This window comes from Pristiophorus japonicus, unplaced genomic scaffold, assembly GCF_044704955.1.
Source record: "Pristiophorus japonicus isolate sPriJap1 unplaced genomic scaffold, sPriJap1.hap1 HAP1_SCAFFOLD_433, whole genome shotgun sequence".
NCBI lineage: Eukaryota > Metazoa > Chordata > Chondrichthyes > Pristiophoridae > Pristiophorus > Pristiophorus japonicus.
Window position 1 is genome coordinate 466,082 of NW_027254235.1, and position 27,941 is coordinate 494,022.

Genomic DNA, 27,941 nt, shown 5'->3' on the forward strand with positions numbered 1-27,941 from the left:
AGGGGGGTGGGGGGGGGAAGGGAAGGGAGCCGACGAACGCGAGGGGGGGGGGGGGGAAGGGCGGGAGCCGACCGAACGCGGGGGGGGGGGGGTGGGGGGGCGGAAGGGAATGGAGCCGTTCCAGACGGCTGGCGGGAAAGAGAGAAGGCTGCAGGAAGCCTCAGAAATTGAGAAGCCATTTCCCGACGGCAAAAGGGGGAGGTCGTCGGGAAACGGCTGCCTCAACTTTCTGAGGCTTCCTGCACCCTTCTCACTGCTACAAGAAGCCTCTGTGCTGATGGCAATGTACTTTTATTAAAAAATGTTAAAAAACTAAACAGCTACAAAGAACTACAAAGAACTACAAAAATGGCCGAGTGCCAATGTTTTTTTCACACTGAGCATGTGCGAACGCTCCAACGCGCACGTGCAGCGTTGTCGGCAGGAAAAAAACTAATTTAAATAGTACCCGCCCCCTCCCATTTACAAAATCGGCGCGAGTGTAGGCTCCGCCCCCGTGGGCGCCGCGCCAAGCAGACATGGAGCTGCAAAGCGCTCCAGAAGCGCTCGTTTTTTTTCCGGTGCCGTTTTAGGCACGAAAAACAGGCGCCCAGCTCGGAGGGGCGCCCGTTTTTTATCATGTGGAAACTTGGGCCCTATGTATCTCCACAAACATCCCACCCAGTTCCCACTGGTCTACAGACAAACCAAACCAAAACAACCGGTTAATGAGCAGAAAACACTTATAGACCGCTCAAAAATATTTACCAGACTCTGTCACCACAGAGCATGCAGAGGAGATTTGGTACCAGGGATGAGGGACTTTAGTTACGTGGTGAGACTGGAGAAGCTGGAGTTGTTCTCCTTAGAGCAGAGAAGGTTAAGGGGAGATTTAGTAGAGGTGGTCAAAATGATGTGATATTTAGATAGAGTAAATAAAGAGAAACTGTTACCACTGGCAGGAGAGCACAGATTGAAGGTAATTGCCAAAAACCAAGGGGTGAATGGAGAGGAGGAGAATGTATTTTTACACAGCAAGTTGGAACGCGCTGCCTGAAAGGGCGGTGGAAGCAGATTCAATCGTAACTTTCAAAAGGAAATTGGATAAATACTTGAAAAGGAAAAGGAGGAAAAAGAGCAGGAAGGAGTGGGACTAATTGGATCGTCCTTTCAAAGAGCCGGCATGGGCTTGATGGGCGGAATGACCTCCCTCTGTGCTGTAGGATTCTATGACTACATCTGCCATAAACGTGCATAGAATGGAAGTGTAAATACATCAGACCCTCACATACCAACCACTCCAAAACTGATTGTCTACTTTCAAACCCTAAATTAGAAGATAAAGGATTCTTATGTTGGGATCTTTAAAGTGGACTAAGCCAGCTACATGATACAGAAATAGGATTGATTACACTGTTACGGTTACAGACTTGGAGTACTGTGAACAATTCTGATCTCCATATTAGAAAAAGTAGCACTGGAGGTAGTGTAAATAAGATTCACAAGGATGATACCAGAACTGAGAGGTTATACCTATCAGGAAAGATGGAACAGGCTGGGGTTCTTTGCTCTAGAAAAGAGAAGGCTGAGGGGTGTCCTGATAGAGAGCTTCAAGATAATGAAGGGGTTTGATAGAGTAGATGTGAAGAAAATATTTCATTTGTGGGGAGACCGAATTAGAGGCTGTAAATATAAGATAGTCACTAATAAATCCAATGGGGAATTCAGGAGAAACTTCTTTACCCAGAGAGTGGTGAGAATGTGGAACTCGCTCCCACAGGGAGAGGTTGAGGTGAATAGTATCGATGCATTTAAGGGGAAGCTGGATAAACACATGAGGGAGAAAGGAATAGAAGTATATGGTGATAGGATGAGATGAAGAGGAGTGGGAGAAGGCTCGTGTGGTGCTTAAATGCTGGCATAAGCTAGTGGGCCGAATGACCTGTTTCATACAGTCATAGAAATACACAGCATGGAAGGAGGCCATTCCTTCCAGCCAACACAATGTTTCTGTGCTATAGTCATGAATGAGGTTAGGTTTGCCCATTACTGTGTCACTTTGATGTATTTGTCTATGTTTCTGACCATATTTTCCAGTGCATACAAAATGAGCACACATCTGGTCTGATCTATCGTGTCGCCTTTCCACTCATTCGCAACGGCAAACATGGTGCGCTCTTCCATCCCAGTTTCAGCTGACAGCTTTTGAAACTAAGGGAAAAAGTAATGATAAACTGGTCAAGGTGATTACATTTTTGAATCACAATTCTGAATCAACATTCAGTTTTAATATTTTTAATCTAATTGCTGATTGTGAGAACTTGCTGTGTACTAATTGGCCGCCCCGTTTCCTATATTACAACAGTGACTACACTTCATTTACTGTGAAGCGCTTTGGGACGTCCTGAGGTGGTGAAAGGCGTTGTATAAAGACCAGTCTATACAAATATGTGTCAGTCAGTTCGTGCACAGCAAGCTCCCACAAACAGCAAATACATAAATCACCCAATAATCTGCTTTTCGGTGTTCAGTGAGGGATTAATATTGGCCAAAACAATGCCATGGGATCTTCTACACCCACCGGAGAAGGAAGACAGGGCCTCAACTATACGTCTCATTCGAAAGGTGACATCCCGACAGTGCAGCACCCAACGTTTCCTATAAGCTGCTCAGCTCTCGGCCAGTCCCACGCAGCCCGGGACTTGCTTTTGCTATGTTAAAGTTCGCGCATGCGCAAAACTGTGAATGGGCTGTGCAGCCCCTTTAAAGGAGCCGCGCACCCAAAAACATTACCGGGAACGTTAGCAGCACTCCCTCAGTACGCCACTGGAGTGTCTGCCTGGATTTTAAGCTCAGGTCCCAGGAGTGGGCCTTCAGCTCACAACTCTCTGACTCAGGTGACCGTGCTGTCCACTGAGCCACGGGTCACACCCTTGAGAAGGCCATGCATGTTGTGTTGGCTGCCTGCGTTACCTCACTGTGATAGATCTCACAGATAAATTCAGCCTCCTGTAATTAATGCATTTCAGTGACCCTTCACTCTTACCCTGTCGCTCCCCAGAGATGCGCATCTCGTTAACTTTGGAGGATGGCGTGGGCAGAAGGCCCAGTCCAAAGTCTATACTTTGGTACTTACTGTATCAAAAACAAGCTGGTCCATTTTCAGTGAGTGAACCTTGTTTTTAATCCTACATGTACTGTCACTGAAAGCAGTCAACACCATCATCCATCAGACAAAAACTGTCACATTTAAAAACTAATTCTCCAGTGAGAATCAAAACATCCATTATTACTGGTATTCCTTCATTATCACTGGGACACAATCCTGGAACTCCCTACCTAACAGCTCTGTGGGAACATCTTCACCACACGGACTGCAGTGGTTCAAGGCGGCGGCTCACCACCACCTTCTCAAGGGGCGATTAGGGATGGGCAATAAATGCCAGCCTTGCCAGTGATGCCTGCATTCCAAACAAATTTTTAAAATAATTATATTAATCTACAAATTAACACATTCCTGTTACCTTCTTCTGTAGTTGCTTGTAATTATAAATGAGATGATAATATTTCTCTGGTACTCCTAAATGGTCAATGTTGGTCCCAATCACAATCCTGTAAACATCTGAAAAGAGACATTTCATAAAAATATCAATGTTAAACATAAAACTGAATGGCGACAAAGATTACGTAGGCAGAAAGAGAAAGAGATGTACTTTTCTGTGCCACAATGGTTTGTAGTTCCTGAAAGTGCTCAATCAAATGCATCGGAGTGTTGTCCAGGATGTTGATGTTAAAAATGAATGCGACTCCATGAATTTTGTTTTCTGGAATGACTGGATACTGACCATCGTCCAAATCAGGATTGAATTCCTTCAACTAAATTAGAGAAAAGTGAATGGGTTATACTAAAAGCTACCAGCGACACAATGTTTACATTTACTCAGCATTATGGTGAATGCTGACTGGAGGGGTTTCCAGTCCTATCAGACAAGATCCATCTATCTCATTCACCAATCCTACTGAGATCCAGAGGGGCCCCGACCTCGGTCTCGGGTTTTGGTGTCAGTAAGGGTCTCCCACTCTCCAGCTGTGTCTGTTCCTCTCCCCCTTTCTGTATTTTTCTCTGTTTCATTAACTTGCTCTGAGTATTTATCGCTTGGTTATGTTGTTCCTGTGTGTTATTCTTGGACTATTTTCGACGTCTCAGTTACTCTGTCCCTGTGTGTTATTGTTCGAATATTTTTAAGTGGCCCAAATGGCGCGGTGTCCAGATTTTCTTTGCTCCAGCACTTTAGCCAGAGCGTGAATGTGGAGAAAGGTGGGGTGCAGTGGTAGGGTGTGCCTGAATCTTGTCTGTGTGTGTGAACAAAAGAGAGTTTGGAAACTCAAAGACAGAATACTGAAATGATTAACACCCAGGTCAAGAAATGGCCCATACCTAGCTAAAGGACAAGTTTCTAGGAGACCCACTTACCTACCATGCACTGCCATAAGTGGGCTGGTATTATGATAACATGTAAAAATTCAGACACTTACAGATAAGAGGAGAGAACAATGACAAACCTGTAAGACTGTTGCCAAGCAGATTAGGATATTGCACAAACAGCTCAATGTAGTGTCAGTTTGGTGAGATAGTACTCGCAGCCCAAATTAGCCAAATAGTATCAGGGTAAAACCTGTTCCCTCCAAAAGTTAGAGCTTTCATGGACAATCAGAAAACCTTTTGTCTTAATGGTAGCCCACAAAGCTGCAAGTCTGATCAGCAGGAACTTTGTGGAGGAAACAGCTTGTATTAATTGCTGGCCCATTTAATGTAATACTGTAGAACAGTTGTATAAGAACAATATTGTTATTAGTCAATGTACGTTAAAACTGCTTGGCTATGACTCACGGAAACTATTGTTGCAGGACTAACAACCCTTAGTTGCGACCATAACAATGGGAAAAAAACGGCAACAGTTTCTCTGTTACTCTGTTCCTGTGTGTTACTCTTGGATTTCCCTCCCTATTTATCTGTTCCTCGATTAATGATTCTTCCTACCACTGACGTTAAGCTAATTGGTCTATAGTTCCCTGGACTTGTTCTATCTCTCTTTTTATATATAGGAATCACATTAGCTGTTCGCCAGTCCTCTGGCACTCGTCCCTTTTCCAATATATATATATATATATATATGTAATAGTGCCTCTGCTATCTCTCAATGTCATGTTCACCATGTTAATCTCCCTGGTAAATACTGAGGTAAAGTAATTACCTTATCCAGAACCCTCGGGACTTGGCCTGTTCAGGATAAAGGATTTTTCCGGACGAGGTGTGGTCATGTTAAATTGGATGGTACAGGTACTGAGCAAGGGGACATCTGGGTTGGCTGACTTGGGGCTGGGAGTGCGGCAGAGAGATCTTGGGGTGGGGGTGGGGGGGGGGGTGGCGGAGGGGCAAGAGGGAAGCGGTGGATCTCAGAGTCAGGCCAGCGATTGCGCGAGTCAGCAGCGAGGAAGGACTTCAATTTGTTCATGTCGGAGTTCTGCGCATGCGCCACCTGGTGGCCAGGAATGGTTCTGGACGAGGGATAGTTCCGGATAAGGAAGGTTCATCCTGTATTCACTATCACTGTCAATACCTGTAAATTTATCGTGTGTATCCAGCAGTGGCTCTATGGCTCTATTCCTATCCTGATTTTTCTTTGTTATGTATGAGCCTGTAGAATAATTTACTATTTCTTTTTATATTCCTTGATAATTTAATTTGGTAATTTCTTTTTGTCTTCTGAATTGTTTTTTTGACTTCTTTCCTAACCTTTTAATTCCCTATTGTCATCCTCTCCTTCGTAGTCTACTTAGTGTATGCTTTTTTTTTTAGTTTTAATGTTGCCCTTATTTCTTTATTCGTTCATGGTGTGTCATTACTGGGTAGTTGTTCTTGCTTTTTAGTGGGATATATTTCTCCTGGACGCTATTGATCATCGTTTTAAATTATTCCCACTGCTGCTCTATTTCTTTGTCAGTAAATCAGCTTTTTCCAATTTATTACTTTGGTCTTTGTCTTACTTATGTGGCCTTCTCAATCTTTATCTTCAACCTTATTGTGTTGTGATTGCTATTGCCTAGATGTTCTCCTATGCTTACTTCTTTTAAGCTGTTCTGGTTCATTTCCCATTACTAGGTTCAGCAGGACTCCCTCTCTTGTTGGGCTTTTTACATAGTGGGTAAGAAAGGAGTCCTGCACACATTGTAAAGACTCCATTCCCTCTACCCCTTTTGCTGCCTCCTGCCAGTTTATTTGCAGTAGTTAAAATCTCCCATGATTATTATTCTATGTCCTTTACTCATTTCACGTGTTACGCTTGGACATTTTTCTGTTTCTCAGTTACTCTGTCACTGTGTGTTACTCTTGGACTTTTCTGTATGTTTCACAATTTATATTGATAATTTAGACTTTGGAATCAAAAACACAATTTCTAAATTTGCGGATGACGCCAAACTCCGGCATAATCAACACTGAGGAGGACTGCAACAAATTACAGGAAGACATTAATAAACTTGCAGAATGCGCATAGAATTGGCAAATTAGTTTCAGCATAGATAAGGGTGAAGTATTACATTTTGGTGAGAAAAATAAGGAGGTCACATAGTACTTGGAAAATAAGAATCTAAATGGGGTAGAAGAGCAAAGGGATCTGGGCGTACAAATACACACATTACTAAAAGTAGCGATGCAGGTTAATAAGGCCATAAAAAAGCAAACCAAGCACTAAGGTTTATTTCTAGAAGGATAGAATTAAAAAGTAGAGAAGTTATGCTAAACTTGTATAGGACCTTGGTTAGACCACACTTGGAGTACTGCGTACAATTCTGGTGGCAATATTATAAAATGATATAGTTTGTAGCACTGATCTCAGTGCTAAACGCACTGCTGATTGGCTTAGCGCTGAACAGGGAGGGCAATATTGGGTGCAGCCTAGTGGCCAATGAAGTTTGGCCTAGGCTCTCTGCACTAATAAAGGGGAAGTGCTTTGTTGCAGAAACACCTCATAGTCATTGTGGAGAAAGCCACGGCCCAACAGCCAAGAGAAATGGGAAGGAGATTTTCTGATGTGGCACTGCAGGCCTGGTGTTGGAGGTTGAAAGATGTCCTGAGATCCTCCACCTGCAGCGGGGCAGGAGGCCTGTGGACACAAGAGGGCTGTAGGAGGAGACCGCTGAAGCCATCAGTGCGATGAGTGTTGTCTGCAGGTCCTGGATCCAGTGCCGCAAAAAGTTTAATTACCTCACACGACTGGTCAAGGTGATTGAATGCATCTTCAAATTCCATCTCCTACCATCTGCACCACTATCCTCACACACTGCTTAATGCACCACACCCCCATCACTCACCTCCCAACAATCTCTCGCTATCACCACTCATACCTCACAATCTTCACTTCACCCTCACAGTTACCACTGCTGCAAGACTCATGCTCACATCTCACACCTTGCACACACTGCCAGCTATTCAACTATGGCTGGCGCATCACCCAAACACAGTGCAGGCAAAGGTGGCACATAACCAGAGAGAGCAACAGCAGATGGATGGAGGGGGGGCCTGTCTGTAGAACCTGACTGAGCTGGAGAAAGCAGTGCTCGAGATCATTGGAGGGGCAGTGACCGAGTCCGTGACGAGTGGGGAAGTTGAAAGCATTGATGCTAAGGGTATGCTCATATTTAATCCTTCTTCTCACAGTCCACTTCCCCCTCATCACACAATTTCTTCTCACTAACAAGCTGCTGATGGTGTCTGCATAGATATCTTGCTTTTCCCCCCTCCCCTCACCGCAACTTTCCCCTTATGCCCTTTTCCTTTCAGATGCACAAGACGTCCCACCAGCATAACCAGTCCCCGAAATTATGGAGGAGGACAGTGAAGGAGAGGAAGACACACCTTCACTGCATTTGACACTCGCGGGCACCAGCTCAGAAACTGGCACTGTGCACATTTTAGAGGGCAGTATAAAGGCGGGATCTGCATGCGGTGAGTCACTGGGCACAAGTGGGCTGCAGCCAGGCCAGGGGGAAAAGGTTAGCTCGGGTGCCATCCCCCTGGAAGAAGAGTTCGGGCACGAGTTCTGCTGCACAGGACTCAGGTGATGCCCTCGACGGGGCAACCTTCAGAAGAAGGGTGATGGTCATGCACACACAAATGCTAGGTGTAATAGCAAGCCTGCCAGAGAGCCCCTTGTCAGTGTCAAGGAGCATGGAGGAGTCTGGCTCCAATATTGCACGGGGTTTTGCGTGGAGCTTGGAGCCCATGATTTCCAGGATGTAAATTAGAGACCATGTGGACCCAACCATGATGCTGGGTGCAATGGGCGATCTGTTTCCATTGCAGCACAGGTGGAAGCGACCCAACGTCTCAGTGCTGCCACGCAAGCTCAGACTGCTTTCCTGCAGTCTCAGCTTGCTGCCACGCAAGCTCAGACTGCTGCCATCTTGGCTGGGTTTACGAGTGTGAAAAAGGGCTTGCAGGGTGTCACAGCAGTCCAGCAATCTGCTCCAATAGATGGCTAATAATGCTGAGGCGCCGCCCCGGGGGAGTGGCAGTAGATCAGTGGAACAGGAACCTGCTGCCCTCTCTCAGGATGTTAGCATTCCTGCTCCTACCACTGCTACTCTGACAGTACCCTTGCAGCTACCTGTTCTCCAGCCAGCCCAGACTGCTGCCACCCATGCCAACATCGTGCAGTCTACAGCCCGGCCTTCTAGGGCCAGAGCTGCTCGAGGTCATAGATAGAGTGGAGAGGAGGGACCTATTTCCCTTAGCAGAGGGGTCAATAACCAAGGGGCATAGATTCAAAGTAATTGGTAGGAGGCTTAAAGGGGATTTGAAGGGACATATCTTCACCTCATCATCATAGGCAGTCCCTCAAAATTGAGGAAGACTTGCTTCCACTTGAAAAGTGATGTGCGGCCCTGGACTTTCACACTTCGGGAGCCTATTATCAGCAAGGGCAGACATCGACAACGAGGTTCAACATCATCTCCAGTGCGCCAGCGCAGCCTTTGGCCACCTGAGGAAGATCAAGCCCTCAAATCTGGCACCAAGCTTATGGTCTATAGGGCTGTAGTGATATCCACCCTCCTGTATGGCTCAGAGACGTGGACCATGTACAGTAGACAACTCAAAGTGCTGAAGAAATACCACCAGCGCTGCCTCCGCAAGATCCTGCAAATCCCCTGGGAGGACAGATGCACCAACGTCAGTGTCCTCGACTAGGCCAACATCCCCAGCATCGAAGCACTGACCACACTCAACCAGATTCTTCACCTAGAGGGTGGTGGGGGTCTGGAACCCTCTGCCAGAAAGGGTGGTAGAGGCAGAAACCATCATAGTATTTTTTTAAAAAAGCAAAATACTGTGTATGCTGGAATCTGCAATAAAAACAGAAAATGCTGGAAATCTCAGCAGGGCAAGGAGCATCTGTGGCGAGAAACAGAGTTAATGTTTCAGGTCTCTGACCCTTCATCAGAATAGTATTTAAAAAGTACTTGGATGTGCACTTGAGGTGCCGTAACCTACAGGGCTGCGGCCCAAGAACTAGAAAGTGGGATTAGGCTGGACAGCTCTTTGTCGGCCAGCACAGACACGATGGGCCGAATGGCCTCCTGTGCTGTATTTTTTTTGATTCTATGAATCATTCTGGAAGGCAAATTGCAGTCTCCCCCACTGACAGTCAGCAGCCTTCCACCAGCCATGCTGCAGTCACTGGCGGATCAGGTCGTAGGAGCACTAGAGCAGCAAAAGGCACACGATGGACAGACACTAAGGGAATGCTCAAGGGCGATTAGTTGATTGTGTTCTTTTGATTTGAATTTAATAAATTTATAAATTATGCTTGCAATGCATGGTGGCTCTCATTTCAGCTTTGTGCCCAGGAAGGCGCTAGGATGTTCTGTGACAGAGGGATGGTAAGATGGAGAAGTGGTGAGCAACGGAGATCTGGGCTTTCATTCACTGGAACCGAAACCTGATGAGGTGCTCACGGACAGCCTGTCTCGAATGGGGATGTGCTGCCTTCCTCTTCCTCCTGCTCCTCCTGAGGTGGTCCCGAAACCTGTGGTGGCAAGGACTGGGCCTTTATGATGGCCAAGGTGTGGAGCATTCAGCAGGCCACCAGCAGGTCCAGTGAGTACTGGAGGCTCCTCCCGAGCAGTCAAGGCAATGAAATCGTTGCTTCAGCATCCCGATGGTCTGCTCGATGAGGTTCTTCATGGACCTTTCACTACACTTCCAGGTTACTCTCTCCCTGAGTGCAGAGGCTAATTATGACAAGTAGTTCAAATTTCAAAAAATAGCGATATGGAAGATAGTTTAGTGGTATTATGGGTTCTGTGTTTCCCAATTGTTTACGCAGCATTTCTTTACACATAATTTTCCACTGATACAGATTTATATTTCAAATTCGAACTTGGAATTAAACAATTTTACTGAAATCCGTTATAACTCGCCTTTAATATGGAAGCTCACAAGATCATTTTAGTTCCAGTCATTTTATCCTATAATCTAGAGATGAAGGCCTAGAAATTGGACAACGTGCTGCTGACTGGCTGTGCTTAGCAGGAGCCAATGTTCTTGGTGTTCGAGCGAGACTAGCTTTACTTAAAACTAACCTGCTGCTCTTAAAGGCCATCTGCACCTCATAAAGGTGAGCTGCCTGCTGCAGATGAAAAATGATAAATGATAAATGTGCTTCAGCACAAATGGCTCAACTGGCCAGGGAAAGGGCACCCAGGGTCTCGGATGCAACCCTCGAGCTTTGTGCAGGGAGTAAACACTGCAAGAGGCCTTCTATCCACAGGGGCCAGGAGGCCCCCCAGAAAGGAGGATGTGGGACCAGATCACCAAGAAAACATTGCCAGCAATGTTGCCCCCACCACCTGGCTCCAAAGACCAAAGAAGCTTCATAACCTCAGACGAGTGGAGGAGACGGTGCTGGTCATTGTTGGCAGGGGCATAGCTGAGCCCTTGGCCAGTGGCGATGCTGAAAGAATACAAGATGCTGGTATCCTCAAACATTATCCTCCTTCTCACATCCCACTTCCGCCTCATCTCACAATATATTCTGATTTACAAGCTGCATTTGATGTAAGCATGCACCTCTTGTTTTAAACCCTTCCCCTCACCACAACCCTTCCCTTGTGCCTTTCTCATTTCAGACAGCCAAGAAATTTAGCCTGCCCAGCCAGTAGTTGACCAAGAAGAGGAAAAGGAGAGTGAAGAGGACAAAGAAACACCGTCACTCGATTTCACACTCCCAGCCACCAGGTCCTCAAGGTCATCTTGCAATGCTATTTGTAGTATCCCCCACTGAAAGTCAACAGCCTTCCACCAGCCATGCTGCAGCCATTGTGGTAGCACTGCGTTAGAGAAGCTACAAATCAAAGTTCACCAGTAGGTTTCCTGGATTCCATGTTGCAGAAACACCTGCAAATAAACCAAACATTTGAGGAACTAAGACTTATGACTCAAGGCACTGAGAATAAACTAAGAAAACTACAACATACCCAAGAATATTTTATCATTCAATATCAAAAAAATCTATGCATACAAGCTCAGATTGCCCAGCTTGCACAGCTCAGTCCACAAGACCAGAACCGTATCTTGCAAGAGCAAAGCTTACAACAAAAACTCACGTCAGTGAAGAATTGGTTACAACGAGAAGCCCAGACACTACAGCAATACAGACTGCACTCTTATCATACTTTGGAGGGATCAGCGTACGGTGGCCCGGCCTGGAAATCGGTGCGGTCCCGGCCTACGAGACCATCAGCAGGCCGGGCCCATTGGAGGGAGCAGCATGCAGCGGCATACCACTGCAGGGAGCAGCAGGTGCTGCTGCAGGAGGGTGACAGATACAAAGCCAGGTCGCTGATTGCAGCGAGAGGCGGCGGCAGATTGGAGGCAGGAGTTCGAGATGCGGGGTGAGGCTTACAAAAGGCCCAGCTTGTGCAGCTTCAGCAGGGAGAGAAAACAAAAAAGAAGTAGAAAGAAATCAAAAGGTGACGTCACAGCCAAGAGGGTAAGTGATTGGCTGGTGATTGGTAAGTAGTTTTTCTTTTTCTTTTTATATCAGTAAGTAACCTGTTAACATTGTTGTTGCCAAATTAAGTGTATCTCAGGGTTAAGTCATGGCAGGAGAGCTCGGACACGTGATATGCTCCTCCTGTACTGTGTGGGAACTCAGGGACACTTCCAGCGTCCCTGACGACTATGTCTGCGGGAAGTGTATCGGCCTCCAGCTCCTGACGGATTGCATTGCGGAATTGGAGCTGAAGGTGGATTGACTCTGGAGCATCCGCGATGCTGAGGAATGATGTGAATAGCACGTGTAGCGAGTTGGTCTTACCACAGGTAAAGGGTCCACCGCCAGATAGGGAATGGAAGACCAACAGGAAGAGCAGTGCAAGGAAGGTAGTGCAGGGGTCCCCTGCGGTCATCCCCCTGCAAAACAGATACACCGCTTTGGGTACTGTTGAGGGGGATGACTCATCGGGGAGGGCAGCAGCAGCCAAGTTCATGGCACCGTGGCTGGCTCTGCTGCACAGGAGAGCAGGAAAAAGAGTGGGAGAGCGATAGTGATAGGTGATTCAATTGTAAGGGGAATAGATAGGCGTTTCTGCGGCTGCAACCGAGACTCCAGGATGGTATGTTGCCTCCCTGGTCAAAGGGTCAAGGATGTCTCGGAGCGGGTGCAGGACATTCTGAAAAGGGAGGGAGAATTGCCAGTTGTCGTGGTGCACATTGGTACCAACGATATAGGTAAAAAACGGGATGAGGTCCTACGAGACGAATTTAAGGAGCTAGGAGCTAAATTAAAAAGTAGGACCTCAAAAGTAGTAATCTCGGGATTGCTACCAGTGCCACGTGCTAGTCAGAGTAGGAATCGCAGAATAGCTCAGATGAATACGTGGCTTGAGCAGTGGTGCAGCAGGGAGGGATTCATATTCCTGGGGCATTGGAATCGGTTCTGTGGGAGGTGGGATCAGTACAAACCGGACGGTCTGCACCTGGGCAGGACTGGAACCAATGTCCTAGGGGGCATGTTTGCTCGTGCTGTGGGGAAGGAGTTAAACTAATATGGCAAGGGGATGGGAACCTATGCAGGGAGGCAGAGGGAAACAAGAGGGAGACAGAGGCAAAAGATAGAAAGGAGAATAGTAAAAGTGGAGGACAGAGAATCCCAAGGCAAAAAACAAAAAGGGCCACATTACAGAAAAATTCTAAAGGGGCAAGATGTGTTAAAAAGACAAGCCTGAAGGCTCTGTGCCTCAAAGCGAGGAGTGTTCGGAATAAGGTGGACGAATTAACTGCGCAGATAGCAGTTAATGAATATGATGTAATTGGCATCACGGAGACATGGCTCCAGGGTGACCAAGGCTGGGAACTCAACATCCAGGGGTATTCAACATTTAGGAGGGATAGACAGAGAGGAAAAGGAGGCAGGGTGGCGTTGCTGGTTAAAGAGGAAATTAATGCAATAGTAAGGAAAGACATTGGCTTGGATGATGTGGAATCGGTATGGGTGGAGCTGCGGAATACCAAAGGGCAGAAAACGTTGGTGGGAGTTGTGTACAGGCCACCAAACAGTAGTAGTGAGGTTGGGGACAGCATCAAACAAGAAACAAGGGATGTGTTCAATAAAGGTACAGCAGTTATCATGGACGACTTTAATTTACATATAGATTGGGCTAATCAAACTGGCAACAATGCGGTGGAGGAGGATTTCCTGGAGTGTATTAGAGATGGTTTTCTTGACCAATATGTCGAGGAACCAAGTAAAGAGGTGGCCATCCTAGACTGGGTGATGTGTAACGAGAAGGGAATAATTAGCAAATCTTGTTTTGCGATGCCTCTTGGGGAAGAGTGACCATAATATGGTAGAATTCTTTATTAAGATGGAGAGTGACACAGTTAATTCAGAAACTAGGGTCCTAAACTTAAGGAAAGGCAACTTCAACGGCACGAGGCGCGAATTGGCTAGTATAGACTGGCAAATGTTACTTAAAGGGTTGACGGTGGATAGGCAATGGCAAACATTTCTAGATCACATGGATGAACTTCAACATTTGTACATCCCTGTCTGGAGTAAAAATAAAACAGGGAAGATGGCTCAACCGTGGCTAACAAGGGAAATTAAGGATAGTGTTAGATCCAAGGAAGAGACAGATAAATTGGCCAGAAAAAGCAGCAAACTTGAGGACTGGGAGAAATTTGGAATTCAGCAGAGGAGGACAAAGGGTTTAATTAGGAGGGGGAAAATAGAGTACGAGAGGAAGCTTGCCGTGAACATAAAAACTGACTGCAAAAGCTTCTATAGATATGTGAAGAGACAAAAGATTAGTGAAGACGAACGTAGGTCCCTTGCAGTCAGACTCAGGTGAATTTATAATGGGGAACAAAGAAATGGCAGACCAATTGAACAAATACTTTGGTTCTGTCTTCACGAAGGAAGACACAAATGACCTTCCGGATGTACGAGGGGACCGGGGGTCGAGTGAGAAGGGGAAACTGACGGATATGCTTATTAGGCGGAAAATTGTGTTGAGGAAATTGATGGGATTGAAGGCCAATAAATCCCCGGGGCCTGATTGTCTGCATCCCAGAGTACTAAAGGAAGTGGCCCGAGAAATAGTAGATGCATTGGTGATCATTTTCCAACAGTCTATCGACTCTGGATCAGTTCCTATGGACTGGAGGGTAGCAAATGTAACACCACTTTTTAAAAAAGAAGGGAGAGAGAAAATGGGTAATTATAGACCGGTTAATCTGACATCAGTAGTGGGGAAAATATTGGAGTCAATTATTAAGGATGAAATAGCAGCACATTTGGAGAGCAGTGACAGGATTGGTCCAAGTCAGCATGGATTTGTGAAAGGGAAATCATGCTTGACAAATCTTCTGGAATTTTTTGAGGATGTAACTAGTAGAGTGGACAAGGGAGAACCAGTGCATGTGGTGTATTTGGACTTTCAAAAGGCTTTTGACAAGGTCCCACACAAGAGATTGGTGTGGAAAATCAAAGCACATGGTATTGGGGGTAATGTACTGGTGTGGATAGAGAATTGGTTGGCAGACAGGAAGCAGAGAGTCGGGATAAACGGGTCCTTTTCGGAATGGGAGGCAGTGACTAGTGGAGTGCCACAGGGCTCAGTGCTGGGACCCCAGTTCTTTACATTATACATTAATGATTTGGATGAAGGAATTGAGTGTAATATCTCGAAGTTTGCAGATGACACTAAACTGAGTGATGGTGTGAGCTGTGAGGAGGATGCTAAGAGGCTGCAGGGTGATTGGACAGGTTGGGTGAGTGGGCAAATGCATGGCAGATGCAGTATAATGTGGATAAATGTGAGGTTATCCACTTTGGTGGCAGAAACACGAGGACAGAGTATTATCTGAATGGTGGCAGATTAGGAAAAGGGGAGGTGCAATGAGACCTGGATGTCATGGTTCATCAGTCATTGAAAGTTGGCATGCAGGTGCAGCAGGCGGCGAAGAAGGCAAATGGCATGTTGGCCTTCATAGCTAGGGGATTTGAGTATAGGAGCAAGGAGGTCTTATTGCAATTGTACAGGGCCTTGGTGAGGCCTCACCTGGAATATTGTGTTCAGTTTTGGTCTCCTAATCTGAGGAAGGATGTTCTTGATTCCAGGGATGGCTGGACTGACATATGAGGAGAGACTGGATCAACTGGGCCTTTATATACTGGAGTTTTGAAGGATGAGAGGGGATCTCATAGAAACGTATAAGATTCTGACGGGACGGGACAGGTTAGATGCGGGAAGAATGTTCCCGATGTTGGGGAAGTCCAGAACCAGGGGACACAGTCTTAGAATAAGGGGTAGGCCATTTAGCACGGAGATGAGGAGAAACTTCTTCACTCAGAGAGTTGTTAACCTGTGGAATTCCCTACCGCAGAGAGTCGTTGATGCCAGTTCATTGGGTGTATTCAAGAGGGAGTTAGATATAGCCCTTACGGCTAAAGGGATCAAGGGGTATGGCGAGAAAGCGGGAAAGGGGTACTGAGGTAAATGATCAGCCATGATCATATTGAATGGTGGTGCAGGCTCGAAGGGCCGAATGGCTCTATCTTTCTGTGCAGTGCGGGCAGACACAGCAGGAGGGGTGAAGGAGCGGCAAGAGTCCGTAGAGGGAAGTGACCGGGGCCCAGGAGAGGCGTGAATCTGGGGCCCAGAAGAGGCGAGGGCCCAGGGGCAACACGGACCAGCCCACACTGCGATATGTGTGCGCGCTCGGTCTGTGCAACAGATCTGGTCTCCAGTTAGTCTTGGGTAATCCTTGCCACTGGACCAAGACCTAGCTCTGTCAAGCCCGTGTGGTGGCTGGTGTGCAATGGTCACCCCACGTTAAAAAATCCATGCCCAGGCATCTTCCACCCTTCACGATGTAGTTCGGGACCTGGAATATTAGGTCTTTCATTGAAACACCTGTGAACTCATCCCTTTTTGGCATAGAAGCTTCGAGGGACTGCCTATGATGATGATGAGCACTGCGTTAGAGCACTAGGATAGGCAAAGGCACTCACTAAGGGAATGCACAAGGGTGATTAGTTGATTTCTTGATATTATATTGGAAGTATATATTGAGAAATTGGATTGGAAAGTTTGCTTTGTGCTGGCATTTATTTTTGCATTGTGGCCAAGAGGACACTGTGATGTCAGTAACAGAGGAAAGGTAAGGTATGGGACAAATGTTGAAAGGGGATTTGGGGATGTGGTCACTGGTACGGCAGGCAATGATTCCATCTTGGCCAGAAAGGGGCTGTCTGAAGGGGCTCCTTCCTTCCGCTTCCTCCTCTACGCTCTGCGAGCTGCTTGTCCCCATCATACTGCTGCATGCCGTTGTGCCGTGGAAAGAGTGTCAAAAGGAGCTGTGATGTCCAAAGTACCAGATTGTGCGCCATCTCTATGTCATGCTGCAGCCCAAGGGGGAGTGCAACTAGAGCCCCCAGGACTGGGAGCAAGTTGAGTTCCTTGAAGAGCCAAAGCTTTGCAAACGTCCAGCAGCACTCCCTTCATACTTTGACAACTTTTCAAATGTCTAACGCTAAGACACTACTCCAATAAAGTGGAAAACAACCAACACAAAAGCAAAAATCTGAACTGACCTGAAAGTTGCGTGTGTCCCTTTAAGAACCGTTAGTAGGGGATCCAGTATACTACTGCATGCACGTTGTGCCGTGGAGAGTGTCAAAAAGAGCTGTGACGTCCAAAATACCAGATTGTGCGTCAATTCAGTGTTGCACGTTGATTGATGTCACAATCTGGTTCATCTAAATATCTGGAGTAAGCGTTGATGTTTTGCACGCAGACACAATTTTCACACAGCAAGATCACACAAATGATGATCGACCAAATAATCTGAGTTGTTTTGCTGATGTTAGATTACGGTGGAATCTTTGCCCATGACCCTGCTTTTCTTCAAAGAGTTCTGTGGGATCTTTAATCCACTGGTCAGGCCAGAAAAAGTTGGATTCTTAAAGCAAGATCAATGTTCCCAGAATTAAATCAAAACTGGTGGGGGTTTTGGAGGAGGAAGCTAGCAATATTTGGTTGCATTTATTTCCCTGTATTAGTTTGTTTAGTAGCGGCCTCCATTATACGTATTTGCACTATTTTGTTTCCTGCGAATAGGAACATAGAAACAGGTGTGGGCTGTTTCCTTCTGGAAACATGCAGCACAGAAGGAGGTCCCTCCCTAACAGCACTGTGGGAGTACCATCACCATACGGACTGAAGCGATTCAAGAAGGCGGCTCACCACCACCTTCTCAAGGGGCAATTAGGGAAGGGCAATAAATGCCGGCCTTGCCAGCGACGCCCACATCCCGTGAACGAATAAAAAAAAAGACCATTCAACTTATCATGCCCGTGCCAGCTCCCTGAGAGCTTTCCAATTAGTCCCACTCCCCTACTCTCTCCCAACAGATGTACAAAGTTTCCTTTTTTAGGCAGCGACCTAATTCCCTTTTGATAGTTATTATTGAATCACCTTCCACCGCCCTTTCAGCAGCGCAGACCAGATCATAACAACTCGCTCCTAACGGGTAGCACTCTCAACTCTGAGTCAGAAGGTTGTGAGTTCATAGTCTCACTCCAGAGACATGAGCCCAAACATAAGCAATATCCAGGCTGAGACTCCAGTACAGTACTGAGGGAGCGCCAGACTGTCGGAGGGGAGTACAGAGGGAGCGCCGCAATGTTGGAGGGGCAGTACTGAGGGAGGGCTGCACTGTCAGAGGGGCAGTACTGAGGGAGGGCTGCACTGTCGGAGGGGCAGTACTGAGGGAGCATCGCACTGTTGGAGGGGCAGTACTGAGCGAGCGCCGCACTGTCGGAGGGGCAGTACTGAGGTAGCGCTGCAATGTCGGAGGGCCAGTACTGAGGGAGCGGCGCACTGTCTGAGGGCCAGTACCGAGGGAGTGCTGCAATGTCGGAGGGGCAGTACTGAGGGACCGCCGCAGTTTCGGAGGGCCAGTACTGAAGGAGGGCTGCACTGTCGTAGGGGCAGAACTGACGGAGCGTTGCACTGTTGGAGGGGCAGTACTGAGGGAGCGCTGCACTGTTGGAGGGGCAGCACAGAGGGAGAGGTGCACTATTGGAGGGGCAGTACTGAGGGAGCACCGCACTTTTGGAGGGGCAGTACTGTGGAAGAGCTGCCGTATCAGAGGGGCAGTACTGAGGGAACGGCGCATTGTCGGAGGGGCGGTATTGAAAGATTGCCGTTCTGTTGGAGGAGCAGTACTGAGGAAGCGCCGCACTGTCCGAGGGGCAGTACTGAGAGAGCGCTGCTATGTTGGAGAGGCTGTATTGAGGGAATGCTGCACCTTTGGAGGGGCAGTACTTGGGGAGCGCCGCACTGTTGGAGGAGCAGCACTGAGTGAGCGCCACAGTTTCGGAGGGGCAGTACTGAATGAGGACTGCACTGTCGGAGGGGCAATACTGAGGGAGCGCTGCACAATTGAAGGGGCAGTACTGAGGGAGCGCCGCAGTTTCGGAGGGGCAGTACTGAATGAGAGCTGCACTGTCGGAGGGACAATACTGAGGGAGTGCCGCACTGTCGGAGGGGCAGAACTGCGGGAGCGCTGCACTATTGGAGGGACAGTACTGAGGGAGCACTGCACTGTCGCAGGGGCAGTACTGAAGAAGCGCTGCAATGTCTGAGGGGCAGTACTGAGGTAACCCTGCAATGTCGGAGGGGCAATACTGAGGGGAGGCTGCACAGTCAGAGGACAGTACCGAGAGAGCCGCACTGTCGGAGGGTCAAAACTGAGGACACACTGCACTGTCAAAGGGGTGGTTCTGTGGGAGCTCCGCAATGTCCGAGGGGCAGTACTGAGGGAGGGCTGCACTGTCGGAGTGGCAGTATTGAAGGAGTGACGCAGTATCAGAGGGCAATACTGGGGGAGCGCCGCACTGTCGGAGGGGCGGTACTGAAGGATCACCTCACTGTTAGAGTGGCAGTACTGAGGGAGCACTGCACTGTCAGAGGGTCAGTCCTGAGGGAGAGGCGCACTGTTGGAGGGGCAGTACTGAGAGAGAGGCGGAATGTTGGAGGGGCTGTACTTGGGGAGTGCCGCACTGTGGGAGAGGCGGTATTGAGGGAGTGCTGCCCTGTCGGAGGGGCAGTACTGAGGGAGAGGCACACTGTCAGAGGGGCAGTACTGAGGGAGCACTGCACTGTTTGAGGGGCTGCACTAAGGGAGTGCTGCACTGTCGGAGAGGCGTTACTGAGGTAGTGCCGCACTGTCGGAGCGTCAATACTGACGAAATGCCGCACTGTCGGAGGGGCAGTATTGAGGAAGCGCCGCACTGTAGGAGGGGCAGTACAGAGGGAGTGCCATACTGTCAGAAGGGCAGTACTGAGGGAGCGCCGTACTGTCGGAGGGGCAGTACTGAGGGAGCGCTGCACTGTCGGAGGGGCAGTACTGAGGGAGAGGCACACTGTCAGAGGGGCAGTACTGAGGGAGCATTGCACTGTTTGAGGGGCTGCACTAAGGGAGTGCTGCACTGTCGGAGAGGCGTTACTGAGGTAGTGCCGCACTGTCGGAGGGTCAATACTGACGAAATGCCGCACTGTCGGAGGGGCAGTATTGAGGGAGCACCGCACTGTAGGAGGGGCAGTACAGAGGGAGTGCCATACTGTCAGAAGGGCAGTACTGAGGGAGCGCCGTACTGTCGGAGGGGCAGTACTGAGGGAGCGCTGCACTGTCGGAGGGGCAGTACTGAGGGAGCGCTGCACTGTTGGAGAGGAAACATTGAGCGAGTGCTGCACTGTCGGAGGGTCAGTACTAAGGGGGCGTGCAATGTCGGAGGGGTGTTACTGAGAGAGTGCAGCACTGTCAGAGGGGCAGTAGTGAGGGAGTGCCGCACTGTCGGAGGGGCAGTACTGAGGGAGCACCGCACTGTCGGTGTGGCTGTATTGAGGGAGCGCCGCACTGTCGGAGGGGCAGTACAGAGGGAGTGCCATACTGTCAGAAGGGCAGTACTGAGGGAGCGCCGTACTGTCGGAGGGGCAGTACTGAGGGAGCGCCGTACTGTCGGAGGGGCAGGTACTGAGGGAGCGCCGCACTGTCGATGTGGCTGTATTGAGGGAGCGGCGCACTGTCAGAGGGGCAGTACAGAGGGAGCGCCGCACTGTCGGAGGGGCAGTACTGAGGGAGCGCTGCACTGTCGGAGGGGAAACATTGAGCGAGTGCTGCACTGTCGGAGGGTCAGTACTAAGGAGGCGTGCAATGTCGGAGGGGTGTTACTGAGAGAGTGCAGCACTGTCAGAGGGGCAGTAGTGAGGGAGTGCCGCACTGTCGGAGGGGCAGTACTGAGGGAGTGCCGCACTGTCGGAGGGGCAGTACTGAAGGAGCGCCGCACTGTCGGAGGGGCAATACTGTAGGAGTGCCACACTTTCGAAGGAGCAGTATTGAGGGAGTGCCGCACTGTCGAGGCAGTACTGAGGGAGTGCTGCAATGTTGGAGGGCAGTACTGAAGGAGGGCTGCAGTGTCGGAGGAGCAGTACTGAGGGAGTGCCGCACTGTCGGGGCAGTACCCAGTGAGTGTTGCAATGTCGGAGGGGCAGTACTGAGGGAGGGCTGCACTGTTGGAGGGGCAATACCGAGGGAGGGCTGCACTGCCGGAGGGGCAGTACTGAGGGAGCGCCACACTGTCGGAGCGGCAGTACTGAGGGAGCGCAGCACTAACGGAGGGGGAGTACTGATGGGGCGCCGAAATGTTGGAGGGGCAGTAGTGAGGGAGTGCCGCACTGTTGGGAGTGCTGCACTATCGGAGGGGCAGGACCGAAGGAGGGCTGCACTGTTGGAGGGGCAGTACTGAGGGAGCGCAGTACTGAAGGAGCGTCGCACTGTTGGAGGGGCAGTACTGAGGGAGTGCCGCACTGTCGGAGGGGTAGTACTGAGTGAGCACCGCAATGTCGGGAGGGCAGTACTGAGGGAGTGTCGCACTGTCGAGGCAGTACAGAGGTATTGCCGCAATGTCGGAGGGGCAGTCCTGAGGGAGCACTGCTCTATCGGAGGGCCAGTACTGAGGGATTGCTGTAATATCGGAGGGGCAGTAACTGAGGGAGCACCGCAGTGTCGGAGGGGCAGTACTGAGGGAGGGCTGCAGTCGGAGGGGCAGTATTTAGAGAGAGCTGCACTGTTGGAGGGGCAATACAGAGGGAGTGTCGCACTGTCAGAGGCGCAGTGGTGAGTGGGCGCCACACTGTCGGAGGGGCAGTACTGAGGCAGCACTGCAATGTCGGAGGGGTAGTACTGAGGGAGAGGCGCACTGTCGGAAGGGCTGTGCTGAGGGAGCGCTGCACTGTCGGAGGAGCAGTATAGAAGGGACGCCGCACTGTCGGAGCGGCAGTACTGAGGGAGCACTGCACTGTCGGAGGGTCAGTACTGAGGGAGTGCGGCACTGTTTGAGGGGCTGCATTGAGGGAATGCCGCACTGTCGGAGGGTCAATACTGACGAAATGCCACACTGTCAGAGGGGCAGTACTGAGGGAGCGCTGCACTGTCGGAGGGGCAGTGCTGAGGGAGCGCCGCAATGTCGGAGGGGCAGTATTGAGGGAGCCCCGCAATATCGGAGTGGCAGTATTGGGGGAGCGCCGCACTGTCGGAGGGGCAGTCCTGAAGGAGGTCTGCACTGTCGGAGCGGCAGTACTGAGGGAGCGCTGCAGTGTCGGAGGGGCAGTACTGAGAGAGCGCCGCATCGTCAGAGGCTCAGTACTGAGGAAGCACTGCTGTATCAGAGGGCCAGTACTGAGCGTGGGTTGCACTGTCGGAGGGGCAGTACTGAGGAAGCACCGCACTGTTGGAGGGGCAGTACTGAAGGAGCACTGCACTATCGAAGGGCCAGAACTGAGGGAGCGCTGCACTGTCGGAGGGGCTGTACTGCAGGAGTGCCGCACTTTCGAAGCAGCAGTACTGAGGGAGTGTCGCACTGTCGGAGCAGTATTGAGGAGTGCTGCACTGTCAGAGGGACAGGACTGTGCGAGCGCCGCACTGTAGGAGGTGGAGTATTGAGGGAGCACCACACTGTCGGAGCGGCTGTAGTGAGAGAGCACCGTACTGTTGGAGGGGCAGTACTGAGGGAGCGCTGCACTGTCGGAGCGGCAGTATTGAGAGAGTGACACAGTATCAGAGGGTAGTACTGGGTGAACGCCGCACTGTCAGGAGTGCCGCACTTTCGGAAGGACAGTACTGAGGGAGCACTGCAGCGTCGGAGGGGCGATACTGAGAAAGTGCCGCACTGTCGGAGGCTCAGTACTGAGGAAGCGCTGCTGTATCAGAGGGCCAGTACTGAGCAAGCGTTGCACTGTCGGAGGGGGCAGTACTGAGGAAACACCACACTGTCGGAGGGGCAGTACTGAGGAGGCACTGAACTGTCGGAGGAGCAGTACTGAGAGAGCGCCGCATTGTCAGAGGGGCAGTACTGAGAGAGCACCGCACCGTCGGAGGCTCAGTACTGAGGAAGCACTGCTGTATCGGAGGGCCAGTACTGAGCGAACGTTGCACTGTCGGAGGGGCAGTACTAAGGAAGCACCGCATTGTCTGAGGGGCAGTACTGAGGGAGCGCTGCACTGTCGGAGGGTCAGTACTGAGGGAGCGCTGCACTGTTTGAGGGGCTACACTGAGGGAGTGCCGCACTGTCGGAGGGGCGTTACTGAGAGAATGCTTTCCCTAGTTAGCCACGGTTGAGCCACCTTCCCCGTTCTATTTTTACTCCAGACAGGGATGTACAATTGCTGAAGTTCATCCATGTGATCTTTAAATGTTTGCCATTGCTTATCCATCATCAACTCTTTAAGTATCCTTTGCCAGTGTATTCTAGCCAAATCACGCCTCACAACGTCGAAGTTACCTTTCCTTAAGTTCAGGACCCTAGTTTCCGAATTAACTTTGTCACTCTCCATCTTAATAAAGAATTCTACCACATTATGGTCACTCTTCCCCAAAGGGCCTCGCACAACACGATTGTTAATTAGCCCCTTCTCATTACACATCACCCAGTCTAGGATGGTCAGCTCTCTAGTTGGTTCCTCGACATATTGGTCTAGAAAACCATCCCTAATAGACTCCAGGAACTCCTCCTCCACCACATTGCTACCAGTTTGGTTAGCCTAATCTATATGTAGAATAAGTCGCCCATGATAACTGCTGTACCTTTATTGCACACATCCCTTATTTCTTGTTTGATGCTGTCCCCAACCTCACTACTACTGTTTGGTGGTCTGTACACAACTCCCACTAACGTTTTCTGCCCTTTGGAATTCCGCAGCTCCACCCATACCGATTCCACATCATCCAGGCTAATGAACCTCCTTACTATTGCATTAATTTCCTCTGTAACCAGCAATGCCACCCCGCCTCCTTTTCCTCTCTGTCTATCCTTCCGAAATGTTGAATACCCCTGGATGTTGAGTTCCCAGCCTTGGTCACCCTGGAGCCATGTCTCCGTGATGCCAATTACACCATATCCGTTAACTGCTGTCTGCGCAGTTATTTCGTCCACCTTATTCCGAATGCTCCTCGCATTGAGGCACAGAACCTTCAGACTTGTCTTTTTAACACACTTTGCCCCTTTAGAATTTTTCTGTAATGTGGCCCTTTTTGTTTTTTGCCTTGGGTTTCTCTGCCCTCCACTTTTACTATTCTCCTTTCTATCTTTTGCTTCTGCCTGCATTTTATTTCCCTCTGTCTCCCTGCATAGGTTCCCATTCTCCTGCCATGTTAGTTTAACTCCTCCCCAACAGCACGAGCAAACACTCCCCCTAGGACATTGGTTCCGGTCCTGCCCAGCTGCAGACCGTCCGATTTGTACTGGTCCCACCTCCCGCAGAACCGGTTCCAATGTCCCAGGAATTTGAATCCTTCCCTCTTGCACCAGTCCTCAAGCCACGTTTTCATCTGAGCTATCCTGCGATTCCTACTCTGACTAGCATGTGGCACTGGTAGCAATCCTGAGATTACTACTTTTGAGGTCCTACTTTTTAATTTAGCTCCTAGCTCCCTAAATTCGTCTCGGAGGACCTCATCCTGTTTCTTACATATATCGTCGGTACCTATATGCACCACGACAACTGGCTGTTCACCCTCTCTTTTCAGAATACCCTGCAGCCACTCCGAGACATCCTTGACCCTTGCACCAGGGAGGCAACATACCATCCTGCAGTCTCGGTTGCGGCCGCAGAAACGCCCATCTATTCCCCTTACAATAGAATTCCCTATCACTATAGCTCTCCCACTTTTTTTCCTGCCCACCTTGCAGCAGATCCACCCACGGTGCCATGAACTTGGCTGCTGCTGCTCCCTGAAGGAGGACTGCACTGTCTGTGGGGCAAAACGGAAGGAACGCCGTACTGTCGGCATGGCAATAGTGAGGGAGCGCCACAATATCTGAAGGGCAGTACTGAAGGAGCGCCGTGCTTTCGGAGGGGCAGTACTGAGGGAGAGGCGCAATGACCAAGGGGTGATACTGAGGGAGCTCTGCTATGTCGGAGTGGCGGTACTGAGAAAGTCCCGCACTGTCGGAGTGGCAGGAGTGAGGGAGCACCGCACTGTCGGAGGGGGAGTATTGAGGGAGCGCCACACTGCCAGAGGGGCAGGACTGAGGGAGCGCCGCACTGTGGGAGAGGCAGTACTGAGGGAGTGCTGCACTGTCGGAGGGGCAGTACTGAGGGAGAGGCGCACTGTCGAAGGGGCAGTACAGAAGGGATGTCGCCCTGTCGGAGGGCAGTACTGAGGGAGAGGTGCACTGTCGGAGGGGCAGTACTGAGGGAGCACTGCATTGTCAGAGGAGCATTACTGAGGGAGTGTTGCAATGTCGGAGGGGCGGTACTGAGTGAGCACTACACTGCTAGAGGGCAGTACTGAGGGAGCGCCGCAGTGTCAGAGGGGCAATACTGAGGGAGCACCGCAATGTCGGAGAGTACTGTGGGAGCGCCACACTTTCAAAGGAGCAGTCTTGAGGGAGTGCCGTACTGTCGAGGCAGTAGTGAGGGAGTGCTGCACTGTCAGAGGGGCAGTACTGCAGGAGCACTGCACTTTCAAAGGAGCAATACTGAGGGAGTGCCGCACTGTTGATGGGGCAGGAGAGTGGGAGCGCAGCACTTTTGAAGAAGCAGTACTGAGGGAGTGCCGCACTGTCGGGGCAGTATTGAGGAGTGCCGCATTGTCGGCGTGGCAGTAGTGAGGGAGCACCGCACTGTCGGAGGAGCAGTACTAAGGGAGCACTGCACAATTGGAGGGTCAGTACTGAGAGAGAGGCGCACTGTCGGAGGGGCGGTACTGAGTGAGCACTACACTGTTGGAGGGCAGTATTGAGGGAGTGCCGCAGTGTCGGACGGGCAGTACTGAGAGAGCACTGCATTGTCAGAGGGTCAGTACTGACGGAGCCCCACACTGTCAGAGGGACAGTACTGAGGGAGCGTTGCACTGTCAGAAGGGCAGTATTGAGGGAGCGTGCACTTTTGGAGGGGCAGTACTGAGAGAGCGGCACACTATCGGAGGGGCAGTACTGAGAGAGCGCCGCATTGTCAGAGGGTCAGTACTGACGGAGCCCCACACTGTCAGAGGGGCAGTACTGAGGGAGCGCTGCACTGTCGGAGGGGCAGTACTGAGGGAGCGCCGCACTGTCGGAGGGGCAGTACTGAGGGAGTGCCGCACTGTCGGAGGGGCGGTACTGAGGGAGCGCTGCACTGTCGGAGGGACGGTACTGAGGGAGCGCCGCACTGTCGGAGGGGTGGTACTGAACCACAGCTGAAGTATAGGAAGATTTTTCCAGTAAATCTTGCTCCATTTTTACTCCAAAGGGTTTTTTCAGTTTATTGAGACTCTCTAAAATGGTACATTTTAAAATTGTAAAATAGTTGAGGAAACTCACGTTGGTTTGTGCTGGCACCCTTCCTTCCAAGATCATCGTTAACAATTTCTTTTTCTGAGCTGCATCCTTCGGCGTATTCCAACCAGACGAATCCCAAAACCTTAATGAGTTTGAACTGTAGAATTCGAGCTGTTAATTAAAAACAATGTATATACCCAAGTTAAAGTGACCATGAATCTGTCAGATTGTCCCAAAAACCCAACTGACTCACTATTTAGAGAACATAAGAACAGGAGCAGAAGTCGGCCATTCAGCCCCTCGAGCCTGCTCCACCATTCAGTAAGATCATGATCATGGACTCACTCCACTTCCCCGCCCGCTCCCCATAACTCCATATCCTCATAAGTCAACCTCCTCATCTTGGGAATCAACCTAATGAACCTTCTCTGAACAACCTCCAATGCAACTATATCCCTCCTTAAATACGGAGAAGGAAACCTGCTGTCTTTACCCGGTCTGAGCCTATAACTGACTCCAGTCCCACACTGGTTTGGTTGATTCTTAACTGCCCTCAGAAGTGGCCTAGCAAGCCACTCCGTTGTATCAAATCTGCGACCAGTGTTTCAAGAAGATGGTCCACCATCACTTTCTCAGGGCAACTAGGGATGGGCAATAAATACCAGCCTTGCCAGTGACGCCCACATCCCAAGAATGAATTTTAAGAAAAAAGACAGGTAGAAGGTACCTTGAGTGTGAGTGAATCGGGATTAATCCCAGTTGTGACACAATTTATTGTTCTTCTTTCTTGATCCAGAGCTGAGAGGATTGTATTAATGGTGGCTGATTTACCAGCCTCACACATGCCGAAGAGCAAGATGTTTATATGGTCCATGTGGCCTCTGGGAGGGTTGTAGTCTAAGAGGTAGTTCCTCAGAGATCTCAGGGCACTGCCAAAGAACAGGAAGGGAGGAAAGAGTTAGATCTCAAGGTGAAATTTGTTTTTAGAAAACAATCCTTTACATACCGGTGTGTCTGTCCGGAAACAGACTTCCTGATCAAGACAGCTTACCGTCCGTCGACATTTGGAGAGTGAATGGCGTTCTGCTTCGAATAACCTGAAATGAAAGTTGAAAGCATTCAATGATATATTTTTTTTAAATACAAGACTGGGATCAGAGTAGCAGTGTAAAGTTGCAAGCTTACCGTCTCCCATGACCGGATTCACAGTGCAGTTGTAAACCTTGCGAGAAATAAACAAACTGTCGGGTTTGGAAATCCCCCAAGATTATCTCTTACTTCCTCTTCCTGCTTTTCAGTGATGGGTGTGATCACAGAACAAAACTAAACATGTTGAGTCGAGAGAGGCAGGAAAGGAGAAATGGTTTAATTTTTGTGTTCATTACGTCACTAATATTACTCACTGTCTGGCATCTTTACCCAGGTCTCAAACATTAAGGGGCCAAATTTGGTGCAGGTTGTGGCCGCAGCCGCCGAGGATCCGCTGGAAATGTGTGTTTTCTGGGCGATTCCTCTCTGCATCCATCTTGTCGAGCCCCATCTGCTGTCCAGGTTCCGCCCGGCGCGAGA

The 27,941-nt window shown here is 49.7% G+C and overlaps 1 protein-coding gene across 1 annotated transcript; it reads right to left on the reverse strand.

Moving 5' to 3' along the window:
- Nucleotides 1–27,644, reverse strand: LOC139251721 (interferon-induced protein 44-like). The gene is made up of 7 exons (XM_070873270.1): nt 27,558–27,644; nt 27,424–27,469; nt 27,100–27,301; nt 26,415–26,543; nt 3,693–3,855; nt 3,504–3,601; nt 1–2,190 (listed from the first exon to the last, which is right to left on the reverse strand). The coding sequence occupies exons 1-7, from the start codon at nt 27,565–27,567 to the stop codon at nt 2,026–2,028; spliced, it is 813 nt and encodes a 270-aa protein (XP_070729371.1). The 5' UTR covers nt 27,568–27,644; the 3' UTR covers nt 1–2,025.
- Nucleotides 27,645–27,941: the final 297 nt, after the last annotated feature.

Bases quoted from the DNA above. Each gene is read 5' to 3' on its own strand.
- LOC139251721 (XM_070873270.1), bottom strand. The intron at 3,856-26,414 runs GTGAGTTTCCTC...TCTCTAATTTAG, and splicing joins GGGTGCCAGCACAAACCAAC to TTGAAGGAATTCAATCCTGA. The intron at 2,191-3,503 runs GTAACAGGAATG...TTTTTCCCTTAG, and splicing joins ACAAGCAACTACAGAAGAAG to TTTCAAAAGCTGTCAGCTGA.